Below are 13,806 nucleotides of genomic sequence, written 5' to 3'. Positions count from 1 at the left end.
CACTTATATCTGGTGATTTTATTGTGATAACAAAACAGAAGTTTAAAGAAAGACCCATTACTTCTTCACAGTCATTCTTCACATAATCACAAATAGTACTTATGAACAATACAAACATTTAAATTCAACCTCTTAAGAAAACCTGTTACATAAAGAAAAATGTTTTATATATCACTAAACATCTCGTAGCAACTGCATTTAATCATATTCTTCAAATTTGTCAATACGCCAATGAGGGAAAAAATTAAAGGAAAAAAAAAAGTAAAATTTTTTAAAAAATCAATTGAGAATGAACCCAGTTTCTGGAGTTTTAAAAACATTTGTTTAACATTAATTTGAATTTATCGTAAATGATAAATACCTGTCAGATGCACATGTCGGGAGGAGGTATGGTTTTTCGAAAAATTGCAACTGAAATATAATTTCCAATCATACCATGATCTTTTGAATATTATATTACTTTGTTTTGCAGTTATCAGGGAGATGCTAAAGCTCTTAATATCCTGTTCAGAGGTTTTCACAACATGCCGTGTCTGTCTCTTCACTAATGATGTCCAGGAAACCTCTAAATTGAAAATCTATCTTTCCGTCTAGATTTTATCTTTGTACTTACTTCCTGCGAAGGATGAGGAGAGCCCACCTGCCCCCATCCTCACAACCTTCTACAGAAGCACCATAGAGAGCGCTCTGACCAGCTGTCTCACTATCAGAGGCATGTCACACTTTTGAATTTGTATTGGTAACGTTTAAAAATTATATATATAAATAAGTTTCTCCATTCAGTTATCCAATAATAATATCCAACAATAAAATTCCAGTAAAGTACATCACAACTTTACCATAGGCCTGATAAACCCATATCAGAGAGCTGCTCTTTCCTGGCAAGCACATTCAATATTTGCATAGATATTAATGCCTAAGCAGGCTAAACACCATAATTGACAAGCAATTAGCAGTACTATCGGAAGGGGAAACCTAATGAAGTTTCACTGGCCCTGCTTAATTATCATATTAATGGAGTCATAAGTTGTCAATTAATTTTGATGACAGGTAAGAACGCCAGGATCCAACAACTTTTCTAACAAAAGTGTTCAACAGTTTATTACCCTGCAAGTGAACTATATCTGCAAAGAATGGCAACAGTTAGAAAGAGAAAAGCCATTTATTGTTTTCTTTTTTAAGCTGCAAGATATTCAGGGCAGTCATAAAAGAACATTGAGACAGTTAAACATGAAAACAGACAAATGAAGGTGGTCTGCCAGAGAGAATAAAGCAGTTCCAAGTCTAGGAGGAGCCAGCTCTACAAGCTAACACAAACACATTTCCAGTAAACACCTTTGTATTATTACGCTACAAAAAAAAAAACTCCTCTGATGACTCCAATGAGCATTGCGGATCCAGGTCCACCCACTCCCTCGCTCTGGTCTTTCATTCCAATTCATTTCAATTACCCAGTTATTCCCACCTTCTTCGCCCTGCCCCGATTAGTTCAGCCTTGCAATTTACAGTTGCTCTGGCCTCATCTGCGGGCAACCGGCAGAGGAGGCAGGGAGACAAGGAGTAATGGAATGAAATGTCACTCAGTCATTGCCTTTGTCACGGCCAGACGGGGATCGTTTGGAGAGGGCTCGTTAGTAGGTGAGGGGTTGTGTGCGTGTGTGTGGAGTAGAAGGTGTGCCTAAGTAAATGGACAGTAATATGGCGGCCGCCTTGTTTGTGTCCATCTTGTCCGGCCACTACTGGGTCATCAGGATACGTAACCCAGCCGTTTGTCCTCCACACAGTATGAGCTGTAGCTCTCATCAGGGTTTCTTTGCCTTTTTAACAGAAGATGAGCTGGAAGCAGATTCTCTCCGTTTTCGCTGTATGGGATATGGAAAGACAATCATGTTAGAGAATGTCAGAGTTCACTATATCCTGTGAAAGATTAGCCAGGTGTATCCCACTAAGATGATTTCTGTAACTGAATATGCCATCTTTCCCAAACATGTTCCCTAACATTTTTTCATGAGCAAATTGCATACTCTGTCATCCTGTTGTTACCCATTGTTAAGTTATTTAAGAAAGCTATTTTAAGGGTGTTTTAGGCATTAAAGATGGATGATACAGAAAATAATTTAACAATTATTTTGAACAATAGATTTATGTTTTTTATTTTATCTATCCATTTTTATTTCCAGTCAGTTCAATTCAGTTTATTCATAATTCACAACACATCATCCCAGGGCACTTTACAGACACAATTCAACCAGATCATACAGCCAAATTGGTTCAAGGTTTTCTTTAAAAGGAAAACAAGGTGATTGCATCAACTCATTGACTCTTCAACAATCCCTCACACCAAGCATGCTTGTAGCGACAGTAGAAAGGAAAAACCTCCAGCAGAACCAGGCTCAGTGTGACCCCAGCTCCACCTTTCTGTTGTGTCCTTTGACAAGATAATTCACCCGCATTGCCTACTGATGGTGGTCAGAGGGCCCGGTGGGACCTGTGTACAGCAGCCTCGCTTCTGTCAGTGAGTTCCAGGGCAGAACGTGGGAATTAATGACTGAATGTAGTGTAAAGCATTCTGGAGTCCCCCTGACTTGAAAAGGCTAGACAAGTACAGATCATCTACTTAATGGTGCAAAAAAAAACTATACATTCTAAATAATTTGATCATTTAACACAGTTATCATGCCACAGCCGTTCAAGTGGTACAGTGACAAAACAACAAATGTTCTCTTATAGTGGTTTTATTTTCTCCATCATGAGATTGCTATTACCGAACTGACCCAATCGACCCAAATCAAAATCATTTCCATGCAGAATCTTTGAAACTGTTTCTTTTCTAATGCTCTGTACCGTTTTACCTCCTTAAACATTAAAAAGGCCTAGTGGACAGTTGATAGTACAGTTATCTTTTGCAGGTTTAGTTGCAGAAGATTATGGAAATTTGTATGAAAACCAAAGTGGCAGTGAAGCCATTGTTAAACAGCATTCATTCAGTTTTAGTACAGAGTAATTTAAAGTGTTAAAGTTATAATTTAAGCATTTGAAAAACAATTTAAAGAATCAGGTATTTGAAAGGTTAGAATGAACTATGCTTACCGAGTTTGGGGTGAGTGGCGCTCCTACAACATCAATAATCTGCTCCTTGGCTTCCAACTTGATATCATCTATGTTGGGCCATGACTGAGCTTCTGCCCCTGGAGTGGATGATGCAGTAATGTTTGCTGCACTGATATCTGCACCCTGTGGGCCTCCAGAGAGTCCTCCGCTTCCCCCTCCTGTGGTACCTCCACTTCCAGTCCCACTGCCAGCTTTGAGCAGGGCCTCATAACGATGACGTAGCATCTGTTGTTCATATTCGCAGTTGCTGTGGGCCTGCTTCAGTTCATACAGGAGCACCAGGTCACTGCGAAGCTCATTGAACATCTGCACAATCTCCTCTGTGGGCATTGGGTTGAGATCTTTATCCAAAGAAATGAGGCAAAGACAAAACAAACAAATGTCAAACATGTGATTGGACAGAGTTAAAGGAAAAAAGCTGCTGTGCTGTTACAGGTTGCATGTGGTGAGAAAACACAGATTTATTATCTCTGAAAACAATTTCCACTGTCTTCCCAAAAGTATTCGCTCACCCATCCAAATCATTGAATCAGGTATTTCAGTCAGTTTAGGTCAATGGCAAAAGGTGTATAAAATCAGACACCTAGGCATGGAGACTGTTTCTGCAAACATTTGTTTTTCTTTTGAAGGTTTTGGAGATCAGTGAATTCCAACATGATACTGGGATAGGATCAGGTCTAATCTTTATCTCTCCTTGCTTCTAAATCTACTGTTAGCTCTATTATAACAAAATGGAGAAGACTGAACAAGAGTAACTCAGCCATTAGGTAGTAGAGCATGTAAACTGGTGGAGCGGGTCCAGCAGGTGCTGAGGGACCCTAGTGAGCCTCTACAGCAGTGGCCTAAAACCCTCCACTGTCCGTGTCCTGGAACTTTGAGATGTTGTCTTACAGTAGGAGCCATTCACAATTGCCCTTCCCAGTCAAACGCCAGCCGAATGGCAGCCCACATTCCTCCAACTCCCGGCGAAATTCCAGCCACTGGAGTGACCCCCTCTGGCATTTTTTTTACTCTGACTCCATCATTTCACTGAATTACAGAGTCTGACCAGGAGATTACACTTCTTTTTAGATCTCAATGCCCACAAATAATGACAGAAAGACTATTTTAGTACAAATATTGATGTTTAAAAAAGAACAGAAGGGGGACCAGCCAAGGGCCCATCAAGGAATTTTGAATGGCTACTACTGTAGACATCTGAATCAAATGACTAAACCACCCAATCTTTGCTAATGACCTCATTTTGGAGTCAGGTGTGTTGAAACCGATCTGAAACATCGGCCCGTGACGACTACAGTTTGAGACCACTGCTCTAGAGTCAGTCGCTCCAGACTTCCACACCTAATGTAGCCTTTAGATTGGCTTAGATATAGTACATAGAGAGCTCCATGGAAAGCGTCTCTATGGCGAAGCAGCTGCATCTAAGCCATACATCACTAAATGCAATACAAGGGTTAGACAAAGTGGATCAGAACACGTCGCAACTGGACTCCTGGAGCTAAGAGGGTGTGTTCCTGCAATTAAAAATTTAGCCTCTCCATAAGGAAATCTGAAGGCCCAATCTGGATATAGCAGTTGCCAGGAGAACGTTACTCGTCTGACTGTATTGTGCCAGGTGTAAAATTTGGTGGAGGGAGGATTATGCTGTAGGTTTGTTTTTTCAGGAGCTGAGCTTGGCCTCTTAGTTTTAATAAAAGGAATTTTGAATGATATAAAAAATCAAAGATTTTCCTTTTTCCCAACTTTGTGAGAACTGTTTGGAGACGGCCCCTTCCTCTTCTAACATGTCTGTGCACCAGTGTACAAAGCAAGGCCTGACCTGACCTCAAAGAAACTGAACATCAATGGAATGAATTAGAGCTGAGACTAAGAGTTTATATTGTTGGTAAATTATCTTTTTTTTTTATGGAATATCAGAAGTAGGTACTTTAGCTGTCACCCTTAACTGTTTTGGAAGAGTATACTCTACTACGATCTTATTTTTATTACAAACAACTTTTAGTGATGAACAAATTTTTCCTGTACATGTACACACACGTTTCTCAACGAATTTATTACTCTACAGGCTTAGGGCATAAGGAAGTAAAGAAGGAAAGGAGAGAAACAAGCAGTAAGAAAGAAGGGATCGAGCAAATGATCATAGGAACTGAGGTAGGACACTAAGGTGTACTGAAAGATGGAAGAAAGGAAAGACAAGGACATGAAGAAAAGGAATTGGGCAAACCGGACGGGAAGGTGGGAGGCTGAAAGTAAGGACGCAAGGAAGGAACAAAGTAATAAAAAAGAGGAAGAAGGAAGGAACAAAGTAATAAAAAAAGAGGAAGAAGGAAAGAATACAAAAAAAGGAAAGAATTGAAGAGATGAGAAACAGAGAAAGAAAGGACAAAGAGGAAGCAAGGCGAGAAGGGATGAATGAGCAAAGAACAAATGGAAGGACAGAAAAGGAAAAATAGAAATAAAGAAGGAAGGAAAGAGATCTGGAGTAAGGACACAAGGAAGAAGAGTGAGAAGAGAGGTGGAAGATGGGATTTGGAATGAAGCATAGAAATCGAAACATTTTTCCAAACTTATTAAGACCATGAAAATACTGAACCCCCCCTTCATTTCTGGACTGCATAGTAACCCTGCTAATCTACTGAAGTTGCCCCTTTTCCTTCTCTACTCAAAATTCACATTTACTGCTGAACAATTTCTAAAATGTCGGCCGATTACTAACATTTATTCATACTCACCCACTCCCTGCTCTGCCAGGATCTGCTCAATGGCCTTGATCTTCTTCTGGCCAACAGAGCTTGGCAGTTTCATCTGAACGACACACAAACAGAGAAAGAGAAACGCACCAGAGCAGGGCTGTGATTTAAGGTACTGGCAATATTAGGATAAACTGCTCCACCTCAGGGCGTTTAATTCGTATGAAATGCACTTCAGTGGGTCAGATCAAAATGTCTTTATCCACTGAACTGCATCTGACTGATTGGCTACAGGGCCTCCCCACTTCCTCAGCTGTGCTAATGCATTTTCCATGGAGATCAGGAGCTCCTCATCAGTCTTCATGATAAATAAGGGTCCTCCTCGCTGCTTTTACAGATATTAGCTGTTTGCTAACAGATTTAATCAGCAAAGTGATAATAAGAGATAAGTTTGGACTAGTGTAGTAACCAAGATCTTAATATGCTCTTGGTCTGTAAACCTCTTGGCCTTGTCTCTGTACTGTTTGGTCTCGATTTTGAATCGATTCCATTTCATTTTTGCAAAATCGATGTCTAGGAAATGAGATCGATTCGTTTTATAGTGACGCACGTGAGGTTCACATTCAAAGGAGCAGGAAAGATGCTCTCAAGATGACTTCAAGCCAGACAGCAGCAAATATATACCCAATAGGTTGACTGAAGACATTAACAAATGTAGTTGTTACAGACAACACTACAAATATGGTTTGTACAGTGAAGATAATGCAGCGCATGAATGTCTGCTGTGTCACGTCTGCTTGCTCGAGTGAGGCTTCACTTTTTCACTTTTCACAAACACGTTTGCACTTTTGAGACAGTTTAGTTCACATCTCAAGTTTAAACTTGCCGATTTACAAGTTTGCACTTTGTGTTTAATATGACAGGAAAAAAATAAAATACATGAGTATTTTGAAACACAGTTGAACCACTTTCATTATTGTAAAAACAGATCGAATCGAAATTAACCGATTTAGAACTGTATGAATCAAAAACCAATCGATTCAGGACTTATGCGAAAATATGCAGCCCTAGTCTTGGTTGCTGTGGTCTTGACTAAAACACTATTCTTTAACTAGTTCTGTTATCTATATACAATCCCTGGCAAAATATATATTGAATCACAGGCCTCAGAGTATTTTGATTCAGTAGTTTAATTTTGTTGAAAAAAAAAGCAGATGACACACATGACACAAACTGGCTTTAAGAAACACTAAAAGAAATCAATAACAAAAAAAAAAAGTGGTAGAAAGTAACAGTTACTTTTTTTTAGACCAAGCAGAAGGAAAAAAACTATAGAATCCCTCCATTCTGAGGAAAAAATTATGGAATCATGAAAAAGAATAGAACGCTCCAACTCATAACTAATGTTTTGTTGCATGGACTGTATGAGTGACAAACAGTACTCTTCGTCAATCTGGCTCCAACTTTATCTGATTGCTGTGGCCAGATCAGCTTTGCAGGTTTTGAGCGTTCAGTCATGGACCATTTTCTGCAACTTCCACAAAAGATTTCCAATTGGATTAGGATCTGGACTATTTGCAGGCAATAATATTGGTTCCATGCGTTTCTTCTCAAGGAATGTTTCACAGTTTTTGCCCTAAGGCAAGATGCATTATCTTGAAAAATGGATCTATCATCCCCAAACATTCATTCAATTGAGGGGATAAGAAAAGTGTCCAAAACCTCAATGTATACTTGTTTATTGAGGATGCAATGACAGCCAGTGCCTTTACCTGACCTGCAGCCTCATATCATCAAAGACATGTGAACAGCACCAGACAAAGGTTGCAGCACCATCACCTTGCCCAATGCAGATTCAAGATTCATCACTGAATATGACTTTCATCCAGTCATCAACAGTCCATCATTCCTTTTTACTTAATCTATTTTAACCTTATTTTATCTGTTTAGGTGTTAATGATGGCTTTCATTTTGCTTTTCTGTATGTAATCTATTTTCCTTTAGGCGGTTTCTTGCAGTTCGGTCACAGACGTTGACTCCAGGTTCCTCCCATTCGACCCTCATTTGTTTTGTTGTGCATTCTGTTTTTTTACACATATTTCTTTAATTTTTTTGTCTTGATGCTTTGATGTCTTCCTTGGTCTACCAGTATGTTTGCCTTTATCAACCTCTCCTTGTTTTTTTTTTGTTTTTGGTCCAGATTTTAGACACAGCTGACTGAGAAAAAGCAACATCTTTTGCAACATTGCGTGATGATTTACCCTCTTAAGGGTTTGAGAATCCTCTCCTTTGTCTCAGTTGAGATCTCTTGTGTTGGGGCCTTCATTCATGTCGTTCCACTTGATGCAGCAGCTCTCCAAGGTGTCACCCTTTTTAGATGCAGACTAACAAGCAGGTCCAATTTGATGATGGTGTTAGCTTTGGGGATGGACATTTGCAGGGTGATTCCATATTTTTTTTACTCAGAATTGAATGATTCCATATTTTTTACCTCTACCTGGGCTAAAAAAGTAACCGTTACTGACTACCACATTTTCTTTTCTTGATTTCTTTTAGTGCTTCTTAAACCAGAGTTTCCATGTGAAATTACTTTAGTTTTGTGTCATGTCTGTGATCTGCTTTTTTTCTACAAAATTAAACAACTGAAGAACATCCTCCAAGGCCGGTGATTCTATAATTTTTGTCAGGGGTTGTACATCAAACACAGTATCAGAAAAAAATGATGCCTTTGATGGTAAAACTGTCTCAGAATAACTTTGCGGCTTTAAAAATCTTTGTTGCTTTTTTTTTTTAAATAGAAAACTGTGCTATTATTCTAGAGTAGTGCAGTCTTGGGTTATATCTTTGATCAAGAACAATCTTTAAGATTCTCAAAGTTTGGTGAGGTTTCCAGTCAACATCAACACTCACCCTCTGACTGCGCAGAGTGACGCCTGCTGACTTGAAGTCGGGGAACTTGATGCCAGCTGTCTCTGGAACAGCCTGGAGAGAAAAAAAAATTGAAAGACATGGTACTTTAGAGGGATGCATCAATATGAAAATCTGGGATATCAATATCCAATATTACTATTGCTGCTATTGTTGATAACCGATATTTACTGATGTCATATATTTCCCTACCCTTTGAAAACCAAGAAAGCCACAATTACTGTAACACAATCAAACAAATATAACATGATTGACCCCCTTAGGGGACAAAGTCAGCAAATAAATGGAAATAAATGTTTTTTTAATATCGGCCCAGTTTTACTTGACCAGTACTGGAATCTTAAAGATTACAGAGTCCAATGTTGATTTCAATAATAATATATGGTGCATCAGTGGTATTTTATTTCATTTTGAGCTTTTGGAACCAAATCGAATAAATATGCTAGAATACATGAGAATAATTTGTTACTTTAATAGAGTTATTTAAAGACTGAAAAGATCATTTTACATATTTTTTCAGTCAGACTTTTTAAAACAACAAACATAAAATTATATAAGTCATTATGTATATGATTGAGACTTTTTTTTTAACGTTTTGGGTAGCAGATTTGCTTACTGGTTTTTCTGTATCTCTTTTCTGAGGGAGCTTCTTCTTGGAAACTCTCTTTTCCGCTCGCCTCAGCTCTGCCGTGGTGTCGGCTGCCTTAATGAGCTTCTGCAGATCCTGGGCTTTCTTTTCCCGCTCCTTCTTCCTATTCTCAATCTTCCTCAGCTCCTGAATAAGATACTCCTCCTCTGCCACCTAAAGGACAAACAAGACAGATGCATCTTTATAATTAAAGATACTCACAAAACACATCAACAATATCTTTCAAATCTGAAAATCATAAAAATCTGAATGTTTTCTGGTCATTCAATTCAATATGTAAAATGCATTATTTATTTCACAGATTCATTACAGAGTAAAATGGTTATGAAAAGTATAGCTTTTAATTCAGACAATAATGGTTTACAGCGAATGAAAAATCCTTTATTTTGTTGCTCAGAAGATTAGAATATTACATTTAACTAATAATTTAAAGAATTAATACAGAAATGTTATTTTGTGGCCACATTATCATCACTTGTGCCTGACAAGCTCTGCAAAGAGTCAAAAAAGCTCATTGAAATCATTGCTGGTCATTCACAAATGACACATCTTAGCATTTTAATATAAAGGCATTAGAATGCAATGGTGTAATAGAAAAACATTAAATTGGCAGCAGCAATAACCTCTTCTTTAGGAGGATTGTGCTGCAGGACCTGTTAAGAGTGTAGATGCAGCTCAAGTTCCATGCACAGATGAAACCAGGACATCAGCTACAGAGGTAACATCTTACCTGGCTTAAGTTAAAAAAGGAAAAGGGATGGACAGTTGCTAAGTTGTCTAAAGTCCTGCATTCATTGCATGCATTTTATCTTGAACCAAAAAGTTTGGAGGAGACATAAGGAGGCACAGGATTAAAGTAGCCTGAAGCCCAACATGACGTTTCCACAGTCATTGATGATTTGTGGAGCAATGCCCTCTGCTGGCCTTGGTCCACCATGTTTTAATCAAGTCCAGTCAGTGAAGCAGCGTCTCTCTCTTTGCTAAAACATTTTATCCTTATGTGTTACTTTAACAGTTACATGCATGTGGGATTGTTTAGGAGTTTATATCTAAGTTCTGCCAACAAAATGTGGACCGGATCATTAATATAAAGACAACCAAGGGACAAAAACAGCGATGTAATCTGTAGCGACACAAACACAACAAACTCAGGGAGGAAAAAAAAGAGCCAGAGGAGGCTCTAATTTCAGGAGAGGGAGGGAAGCCGAAATACAGGCTGATATTTCTGTATTTAAAGTTCTTATTTCAATTGGTTTTATGCAATGTTCTAATTTTCTGAGACACTTGATTTTGAGAATTAACACATTATATCAAACAAAAAAGAAATAAACAATACATATAAAGGTATTCAATTATTAAAATGAATGTTTTAACTGAAGTAATATTGTAACTATGTTGAAATAAGGTGAGATATAATTGTAGAAATAATGAGATAAAATTGAGCAGATTTAATCAGATTTGAGAGATTAAGGTAAAAAGTTACAAACCTGCTCAGGTGTGCGATTAAATAGCTTCTCTAGTTGCTCCTTGCGGCGCCGTTCATGGCCAGCATCAAAGATATAGATCTTTGGCTCAGTCCCTGATGCTGCACGGACCTTGGTCAGCTTACCACAAATGCTATAGTATCGTTCTTTCAGGTCCTCTATGGAGCGTTTCTAAAAATAAAATTAAAAAATCGAGCAAAATCATTCCAAGTATACGTCTCAACCTCAGGATTTTAATGGAAACAGTAAACTCTAACTCTGGAAATCAAGGTCTGGGCTCTTTACTCTGTATTGTTGGTAGTCATAGCGATCGTGGATAACAACGAAGCGCAGGTCGAAACGTTTACAGAGGTCAAAGAGGTGGTCCGTCTCTCCTTTAGTCCAGCCATCGTCGTGAAGATGCATTTGATATTCTTGCTCTGAATATACTGGCACTTGCACTGTCTGGACATGCGAACAGGAAAACAAAAAGAGAGTGGGCATACTTAACAGGTGGGACACAATGCTAAATATTCTTTTATTCTCCTCTTGTCCTGAAGCGACAGGTCAAGCATACCTTGTTAAAACGAGCAAAAGGGTAGTCCTTTCCCTCCTCAGCCATCCGTCTCCAGTGGTGGAATATGGCTCCGTCTTTGCGAGCAGGATTGGTGAAAGGCATCCACTTCCAGGGACGAACCTTTTTACATCCAAGTTTGGCTTTTACAGTCCTATAACCTTGAGTGGTGTCACTAGGCAGCAGAGGGGGTGCATCTCTACGGATAGAAAGGGAAAAAAAGATAATATAATGGTATCCAGTGTATCTCATAAAATATTTATTTTTCTATAAAACCATACAAACAAGTCTTAATGGTGTTTTCCAAGACATCAAGTAATCCCCCATAATCCAGGCTTGGAACAGTGATATACAGCTTGAACCAGATATACATACACACTTATCAAAGGAAAGAATGTTGTAGTATTTTGGGCTGTCGTATCTTTTTATCTCAGGGTGTAAATATAACACTAGATATTTAGGTGTTTCAGCTCAGCAATGATTACTAACAAACAGGCAACCTCTTAGCTTCTGAAGTGGTTCAGACCTCATTCACATATAATTTATGGACTTTCGGGTGAGCAAATAAATTACAAATGTGAATTATGCTAAATCCTCCCAAACAAACAACTGATTGTTTGTTTGGGAGGATTGTCTGTCTGAGGGAAAACTATGTAATATACATCACCAGCATCTGGACAGCAGCTTTAATAGACCACATTAACAGAAGAATGTGTAAATGTTTTTTTAGGAAGAAATGCATACTTCTTATCTGAATAAAGCAGAGCATAAACTTCTCGGTGCATTCCTTCTGGTCTTTTGAAGGTTAACGTCTCCGTAGCTTTCTTGGACTTTTTCTGCAGAGAGTAAAGGGGGGGACACATTAAATAGACATAAGAGCAGTGTAGAAATATACAAAAAGCAACAGTTATTTTGACACAATGGCTAAAATTATATATGTGAAAGTTGCTTTAATAGTGACTTTTACTTTGTTTGCATTAATGGATCAGGATATCGCCCATTTTCCTCTTAAAATACTCCTAAGATTCCCATTTCAGGTTAATCTAATTTGTTAATAAATTCAACACAAAAATACCAAAGTAATTACAACTGATACCATAAAATGCCAAGTCTGTGAGCAAGTTGTAATGCCTTGCTGCGACGAACCCTGAATAAGGACAAAGTTCTGAAAAAATGAAATCTGCATTTCCATAAAGTTTGTAAGTAATACAAATTGTTAAGTGTTCTATAATTTCCAGCAAAGAAATTAACTTTCAAATCGATAAAGTGGACCAACTGATTAATTGACTGACAATAGCAAACGGTCAATGAATCTAAAGCAACTTGAATTGTTTCTTTCCACTTGTCCTCCAGGCTCCATGACATTTATTATCAAAAATAAAATAAAAAAAACATGTAATTTCATATGAAAAGAGGTCATTGAAACAAAATATATTTTTAATCAGCAGCCCAGGTTAGTTTTTCTGATGTTATCTCTGTTTAAAGTTGTCTTAACAAAGGGAATGTCTGTCTCTGAGTGGCCGTTGCTTCACTCCTATCAAGGCGGTTATCCTAACTGTTAATGCACACTTTGATGTCACTTTTTCCTTCCACTAAACTTTTCATTTACATGATTTAATACAGCACTGTTGCAAAAATTGATAACAATTGATCTATCTGTAAAAAAATATATATATATTTATTATTTAATGCTGTAAGCCCTGTAAGAATGTAAAAAGAACATCCTTAACGAACTAAACATAAAATACATTTCCTTTTGCAACATTTATAGCAACTTTCTCTCACCTTGTCCGAGTTGATGAGATCTTTCTTACTGATGGGACCATCGTTTTCAGCTCCGCCAAGTTCCAAAATATCCCGAACATCAGCACCGGTAGCCATTGTTATATGGCGTTTATTAAGCCGTGGATAAATGCGTTTTACAATCTGTCAAGCAGAATTACCGCTTACTTATTCTCAGGCGCTCATTCATTCCCTGAACGATTCAGTACAACAGACATCAACAAAGCTAAAAGCTAACCCGGTCCATCATTTCTCAAGCTTTTAACCTTAGAATGCAGCAAATACCTGAAAATGCTTACATATATATATATATATATATTGGTATTGATGCTACTTCACCATATGAAATACGCTTGAAATACTTAAAAAATAAAATAAACAAGAAGATATGTTGTTGAAGTACCAGCGGTAGCTAAGTACAGTAGCCGAACATGCCGCTCTGATTATACTAAGGAGAATTCACAGTCGCCACCTAGTGGTGTGGAGGAGAACAATTACAGGAGGTTCTGATTAATGTCAGTTTTGCATAGATAGATAGATAGATAGATAGATAGATAGATAGATAGATAGATAGATAGATAGATAGATAGATAGATAGATAGATAGATA

General features: G+C 38.0%; 1 protein-coding gene across 1 annotated transcript; it reads right to left on the bottom strand.

The window, feature by feature from the left end:
* Positions 1-1,084: 1,084 nt before the first annotated feature.
* Positions 1,085-13,629, bottom strand: dmap1 (DNA methyltransferase 1 associated protein 1). The gene is made up of 10 exons (XM_015400251.1): positions 13,201-13,629; positions 12,160-12,251; positions 11,419-11,614; positions 11,148-11,306; positions 10,866-11,033; positions 9,346-9,531; positions 8,712-8,783; positions 5,844-5,916; positions 3,091-3,452; positions 1,085-1,862 (listed from the first exon to the last, which is right to left on the bottom strand). Exons 1-10 carry the CDS (start codon positions 13,294-13,296, stop codon positions 1,803-1,805), a joined length of 1,464 nt encoding a protein of 487 aa, XP_015255737.1. The 5' UTR covers positions 13,297-13,629; the 3' UTR covers positions 1,085-1,802.
* Positions 13,630-13,806: the final 177 nt, after the last annotated feature.

This window comes from Cyprinodon variegatus, unplaced genomic scaffold (genome assembly GCF_000732505.1).
Source record: "Cyprinodon variegatus isolate N-32 unplaced genomic scaffold, C_variegatus-1.0 Scaffold30, whole genome shotgun sequence".
In the NCBI taxonomy this organism is placed as follows: domain Eukaryota; kingdom Metazoa; phylum Chordata; class Actinopteri; order Cyprinodontiformes; family Cyprinodontidae; genus Cyprinodon; species Cyprinodon variegatus.
The sequence above is the reverse complement of the archived record's forward strand: the minus strand, read 5'-3'. Positions and strand labels throughout refer to the sequence as shown.